A 6,445-nucleotide genomic window follows, 5' to 3' on the forward strand; every position below is an offset into this window, starting at 1 on the left:
GTCCCCAGCGCAGTGTCCATCCCATCCCATCCCATCCCATCCCATCCCATCCCATCCCATCCCATCCCATCCCATCCCATCCCATCCCATCCCATCCCATCCCCTCACTGACCCTGTCCCCGCTGTCCCCAGCGCAGTGTCCGTGCCCACCCGGCCATGTGGTGGTTCCAGCAGGGCCTGTCCCTGCTGCCCGTGGCCCTGGTGGTGTGGTCAGCAGCCTCCTTCCTGCTCTCCTACGTCACTGCCACCGTCCTGCACCACGTGGACCCCCTGGTGCCCTACATCAGGTCAGTGGTGTCCCCTGTCCCAGGAATTCCCACGGATCCCGGCTCCAAGCGCTCCGTGCCCACGGCTCTGCTCAGGGGCTGCTGGACAGGCAGGACTGGGAGGGGATGGGGGGGATACTGGGAAGGAATTCTTCCACGGGAGGGTGGGAAGGCCCTGGGATGGAATTCCCAGAGAAGCTGGAATCCCTGGAAGTGCCCAAGGCCAGGTTGGAGCAATCTGGGATGGGATGGGATGGGATGGGATGGGATGGGATTTAAGGTCCCTCCAATCCAAACCAGCCTGGGATTCCAGGATCCTGGAGCCCCCCTGCTGTGGAGCCAGGCTGGGAGAGCTGGGAATGTTCCTTTGGAGAACAAAAAGCTCCAGGGACACCTTGGAGCCCCTTCCAGGGCCTGAAGGGGCTCCAGGAGAGCTGGAGAGGGACTGGGGACAAGGGATGGAGGGACAGGACACAGGGAATGGCTTCCCACTGCCAGAGGGAGGGAGACATGGGAGATTGGGAAGGAATTCCTGCCTGGGAGGGGCTGGACTGGAATTCCCCAAGCCTGGAATTTGTCTTTTCCAGCGACACAGGGACGATTCCACCTGAAAGGTGCCTGTTTGGGATCATGTTGAACGTTTCCACCTTCCTGGGTAAGTGGGAAAAGCTTCAAACCATTTGATTTCCCCCTCAGGTCATTGATGGGCCCCGAAATCTCAGTTTAAAATCCAACACTGGGCAAGAAATCTCCCTGGAGAGGAAATCCAGGGGGGTTATCCAGGAACCCAGCACGGGAATTGCAGCTTCCAGAAGGGTAGAAAAAGGCATTAAAAAACCCAACAAGAGGAATAAAAGCAATCACAATGCCAAGTGCAGGCAGTCATTTACCTGGAAGGAGGGAAAAACCAACTTGGGGGTAGGGGTGTTAAATGCAGAAAATATCAGGGAAATCCCTATATTTGAATTATTTGCTGCTGTGTCGTTCCAGTTTGCAATTCCAGCCCCTCACCTTCCCTGTTCCTGTCAAAATCCCTGTATTTTAAAGCATTCTCTGTGTCACTCAGCACCTTCCCGGTGGAAATTCCGCTGGGAATGTGCCCCTTGTTGTCCCTGCAGGGGTGGCCACCATGTACGTGCGGTACAAGCAGGTGAGTGCCCTGATCCCAGAGAATTCCAGGATGCTCCGGCTCAACAGGATCGGCCTCACCCTGGGCTGGGTCAGCTGCTTTGGCCTCTGCATCATCGCCAACTTCCAGGTTTGGCCTTTGCTCTCAGATCCCTGGGAGATTTGTCATGGAAAACTGGGGGGGTTGGGGGCAAATTCCCACCAGGAAACTGTTAAAAAAATTATCATTTTCTTTTAGTTGTTCCTTATTTGCTTTGGGAGCAAACTGAGATTTTTAAGTCCAATTCCAACAGGAAAGTGTTAAAAAAATTACCTTTTTTTTTTAAGTTATTCCTTATTTCCTTTGGGAGCAAAGTGGGGGGATTCGGGGTCAAATTTCCAGCAGGAAACTGTTAAAAAAATTATATTTTTTTTTTTTTAGTTATTTCTTACTTAACTTGAGAGCACACTGGGATTTTTTTGGGTCAAATTCCCTCCCAGGAAACTGTTAAAAAACCTGAATTTTTTTTTTAGTTATTCCTTATTTCCTTTGGGAGCAAACTGGGGGGATTTGGGGTCAAATTCCCACCAGGAAACTGTGAATTTTTTTTTTTAGTTATTATCCAGCCTTGTTCCCTCAGAGCATTCCAAGAGAATTCCACATACAGTCCTGGTTCCAGCAGAGTCATGTGGACAAATGCTGACCCTTGTGCTTTCCCATCTCCTTTTGGCTGCTGGAATTCTGTTGTGTCTCTCCTGTTTTCCATGACCTCCCCTGGATTCCTGGGGTACAAATTCCCGGCAGGAATTCCCTGCCCCAGTTCCTGTGTTTGTGTCCGTTATTAATGCCAACAACTCCCACAAATTCCCGTGTTTAAGGCCCTGCTCTGACCTGGAGTTTCACCAGGAAGCTCCAATTCCAAGGCAAATCCCAAGCACGTTCCAGGCCTGCCTGGCTGGGAATGTCAGAACACCCCGGGGAGGGGGGAAAGCTCCAAAGTTTCCCAGAGGAAAAGGCTCCTGGGGGCTCAGAGCAGGCCGTGGCTGCTGTTCCCAGAAATGCATCCTGTACTACATCCACGTGCTGGGAGCCTGCCTGACCTTCGGCGTGGGAGCCATTTACATGCTGCTCCAGACCGTCCTGTCCTTCCGCATGCAGCCGCAATTCCACGGCAAGGGAATCTTCTGGGCACGCCTGGCCGTGCTGCTCTGGAGCGCCTGCAGCATCTGCAGCAGTATCCTTTATCCCCGAATCCCTGCATCCCTGAATCCCTGCATCCCTACATCCCTGCATCCCTGTGCTGCTCTGGAGCGCCTGCAGCATCTGCAGCAGTATCCTTTATCCCTGAATCCCTGCATCCCTGAATCCCTGCATCCCTGAATCCCTGCATCCCTGAATCCCTGCATCCCTGTGCTGCTCTGGAGCACCTGCAGCATCTGCAGCAGTATCCTTTATCCCTGAATCCCTGCATCCCTGTGTCCTTTATCCCTGCATCCCTGTGTCCTTTATCCCTGCATCCCTGTATCCCTGCATCCCTGTGTCCTTTATCCCTGGATCCCTGCATCCCTGTATCCCTGCATCCCTCTATCCCTGCATCCCTCTATCCCTGCATCCCTCTATCCCTGCATCCCTGTATTCTTCCCCGTGCTCCTCTGGAGCTCCTGCAGCTCCTTTATCCCTGCCCTGGAATGTGGCTCTGGAGCCTCCATGGGCTTTGGATCCAACCTCGTTGAACCCTCCCAGCTGAAAGGCTGGGAATGGCAGTGAGCTGGATCCTGGATTCCAGCTGGGAATGGCAGTGAGCTGGATTCAGGGAGGGATAAGGGGGGGCTCCTCTGGGATCAGGGAGGGATAAGGAGCTGCAGCTCCTGGAGAACGAGGGCAGTGGGGGGAGGGCCAAGTGAACTCTTTGGTGGGACAGCAAGGAATGGTTGGGATGAGCTGCAGGCCCAGGATGAAAAGAGCCTGTGGCACCAACACCCTCCTGACCCCGGGGAGCCTCCTGTAGAGCTCAGCCCGGCCCGAAGCAGGGCCCAAAGCTGGGCCCAAAGCTGGTTCTAAATCCAGGCCCAAAGCAGGGCCCAAAGCCTCATCCCTGTCCCTGCCCGTTCCTTGACGCCCCGCAGTGTTCGTGTCCTCGGTGCTGCTCTCCAGTGGCCTCTACGGACCAGGCCTGGTGCAGAAGCTGCACTGGGACCCCCAGGAGAGGGTGAGGGACAGGGGAGCGTCACCAATCCCAGTGTGGGTGGGACGGGAACTCCCCGGAATCCTGGAATGCCGGGCTGGGGTGGGTGGGAAGGGACCTCAAACCCCATCCAGTGCCACCCTGCCCTGGGCAGGGACACCTCCCACCATCCCAGGTGGCTCCACGCTCCCAGCCAGGAATTCCTTCCCAATATCCCATCTGTCCCTGCCCTCTGGCAGTGGGAAGCCATTCCCTGGGTCCTGTCCCTCCAGGCCTTGTCCCCAGTCCCTCTCCAGCTCTCCTGGAGCCCCTTCAGGCCCTGGAAGGGGCTCCAAGGTGTCCCTGGAGCTTTTTGTTCTCCAGGGGAACATTCCCAGCTCTCCTAGCCTGGCTCCATGGCAGAGGGGCTCCAGAATCCTGGAATCCCAGGCTGGTTTGTATGGGAAGGAACCTCAAATCCCAGCTCGCTCCATGGGCAGGGACACCTTCCACTATCCCAGGTTGTTCCAACCTGGCGTTGGGCATTCCCAGGGATGGAGAGTCCACAACAACCTCTCTGGACAACCTGTGCCAGAACTTGGTGAGGTTCTGCTCCCACAAAACAGTTGGAGCTCCAAGTGCAACTTTAAATCAATCCCAAAACAGTTGGAGCTCCAACTGTGACCTCAAATCAATCCCTCCTGTCCCCAGAGCCTGAACCTCCCAGCTCTGAGGGTCTGTTGGTCAGGCCCAGCTCTGGATTGAGCCTTCAGGTATAAAATTCCCAGGGAGTGCCATCCCAGGGGTTTTCCTGGCCATTCCCACTCTTCATTCTTGGAGGCTCTAAGGGATCTTGCTCTCCAGTGGGATGTGGGATGTCCCATGGGATGTCCCAAGGCATTGTTGTGTCCCAGCAGCTCCCAGAGCAGCTTTTCCCACTGATCTCCCCTCTCCACACAGGGATACACCCCCCACATGATCAGCACCATCTCCGAGTGGTCCTTGGCCTTCTCCTTCCTCAGCTTCTTCCTCACCTACATCCGTGACTTCCAGGTAAATGAGGTCACCGAGCTGCTGCCCAGCCTGGGGAGGGCAGGGACGGCTCAGGGCCAAGTGAGAGCCAAATTATGTCAAGCTTAGATGAGATTTGGGCACTGCCCTGGGTTGGACAAGACCTTTGAGGTGACGAGGCCGGGCCCAGGACCCCGCTCGGGCTGGGGGAGCCGCGGGGGGAGAGCTGGGAGGGACCCCCAGGGCCTGTCCTGGCTGTGCCCCCCAGCTCCAACCACCTGCCTGGGGCTGGCTTAGCCAGCTCCAGCTGCCTCAGCTGGCTTTCACTGGCTGAACTGGTTTGAACTGGCTTTGACTGGCTTGAACTGGTTTAACTGCCTCAGCTGGTTTGAGCTGGCTTGAACTGGGTTTAACTGGCTTGAACTGGGTTTAACTGGCTTGAACTGGGTTTAACTGGCTTGAACTGGGTTTGACTGGCTTTAACAGGCTCCAACTGGCTTTAACTGACTATAATAGCCTTTAACTGGTTTCAACTGGCTCCAAATGCCTTTAACTGATTTTAACTGCCTTTAACTTACTTTAACTGGTTCCAACTGGCTTCAACTGGTTTTAACTGCCTTTAACTGTTTTTAACTGACTGGACTTCCCAGTGCAGGGAATCTCTGGGGCAGGGGGGAGGTGCTGACCAGAATTCCCAGTGTGGGCTGAGGCACTGACTGGAATTCGCAGTGCAGGATGAGGCCCTGACCGTGTCCCTGTGTGGGATCAGGCCCTGACCGTGTCCCTGTGTTGTCCCCAGAAGGTGTCCCTGGGGGCCGTGGTGACGCTGCAGGGCCAGGCCCCGTCCCCGCCGGGCTGGGGGCAGGAGGAGCAGGGGCTGCTCTTCCCAGGGAGCATCTGAGGGAGTCCCGGAGCTCAGGAATTCCTCCAGCAGCGGCAGCAGCACCCTGGAGCTCCCAGTACTCAGGAATTCCTCCAGCAGCAGCACCCTGGAGCTCCCAGTACTCAGGAATTCCTCCAGCAGCGGCAGCAGCGACACCTGCGGGCATTGCTGTGTCCCCAGGCCCGGGTGACTGACGGGACTTTGCTGTCCTCGGCACCGAGGGCATCACTTTTACCCTCCAGCAACACCAAACGTGGCCCGAGCCGGGCACGGTCCTGACATTTCTGCCCCAGTGAAGGATTAAATGAAGGGTATTAACGAGCTGTGTGTCCTCGTCACTCCCCATCACCCCCTCTCTCCAGGCTCTCTGGCTGCAGGAGCCTCCAGCCTCGTCCCTGCCCCCCGTGGGGCCACAGGGCTGATCCATGACCCGCTCTGAGTTTCCTGGAATCATGGAAGGGGTTGGGTTGGAGGGACCTTAAAGCCCTTCTGGTTCCACCCCTGCCCTGGACAGCTCCCACTATCCTGCTGCTCCAGCCTGGCCTTGGACACTCCCAGGGCTGGGGCAGCCACAGCTTCTCTGGGAGTTCCAGCCCAGACCCTCCCCACCCTCCCAGCCAGGAATTCCTCCCCACTATCCCATCTCTCCCTGCCCTCTGGCAGAGGGAAGCCATTCCCTGTGTCCTGTCCCTCCAGCCCTTATCCCAAGTCCCTCTCCAGCCCTTTTAGGAACAGCTCCCTGTGCCAGCTGCTCCAAGGGCAAACCCCCCTGCTCCAGGTTTCCTGGAATCCTGGAATGGGTTGTGTTGGGAGGGACCTTAAAGCTCCTCCCATCCCACCCCTACCCTGGGCAGGGACCCCTCCCACCAGCCCAGGTTGCTCCAGGTTCATCCAACCTGGCCTTCCCTCTCTCCCTCTCCCCTATTAGAGCTGGCAGAGAGGTTGATCCGGGAATTCCCTCGGAGTATCCCTCAGTGGGAGGCTCAGCTGAGGCCGCCCCATGTCCTGTTCCC

General features: G+C 56.7%; 1 protein-coding gene across 1 annotated transcript; it reads left to right on the top strand.

Annotated features, from left to right (window-relative positions):
* The first annotated feature begins 153 nt into the window (after positions 1–153).
* On the top strand, positions 154–5,450 carry DRAM2 (DNA damage regulated autophagy modulator 2). The gene is made up of 7 exons (XM_027909132.1): positions 154–287; positions 854–921; positions 1,385–1,524; positions 2,431–2,608; positions 3,501–3,583; positions 4,499–4,591; positions 5,349–5,450. Exons 1-7 carry the CDS (start codon positions 157–159, stop codon positions 5,448–5,450), a joined length of 795 nt encoding a protein of 264 aa, XP_027764933.1. The 5' UTR covers positions 154–156.
* The last annotated feature ends 995 nt before the right edge of the window (positions 5,451–6,445 follow it).

Source organism: Empidonax traillii, unplaced genomic scaffold (assembly GCF_003031625.1).
Source record: "Empidonax traillii isolate 1590-97213 ecotype Southwest subspecies unplaced genomic scaffold, ASM303162v1 scaffold1953:size47131, whole genome shotgun sequence".
NCBI classification, from domain to species: domain Eukaryota; kingdom Metazoa; phylum Chordata; class Aves; order Passeriformes; family Tyrannidae; genus Empidonax; species Empidonax traillii.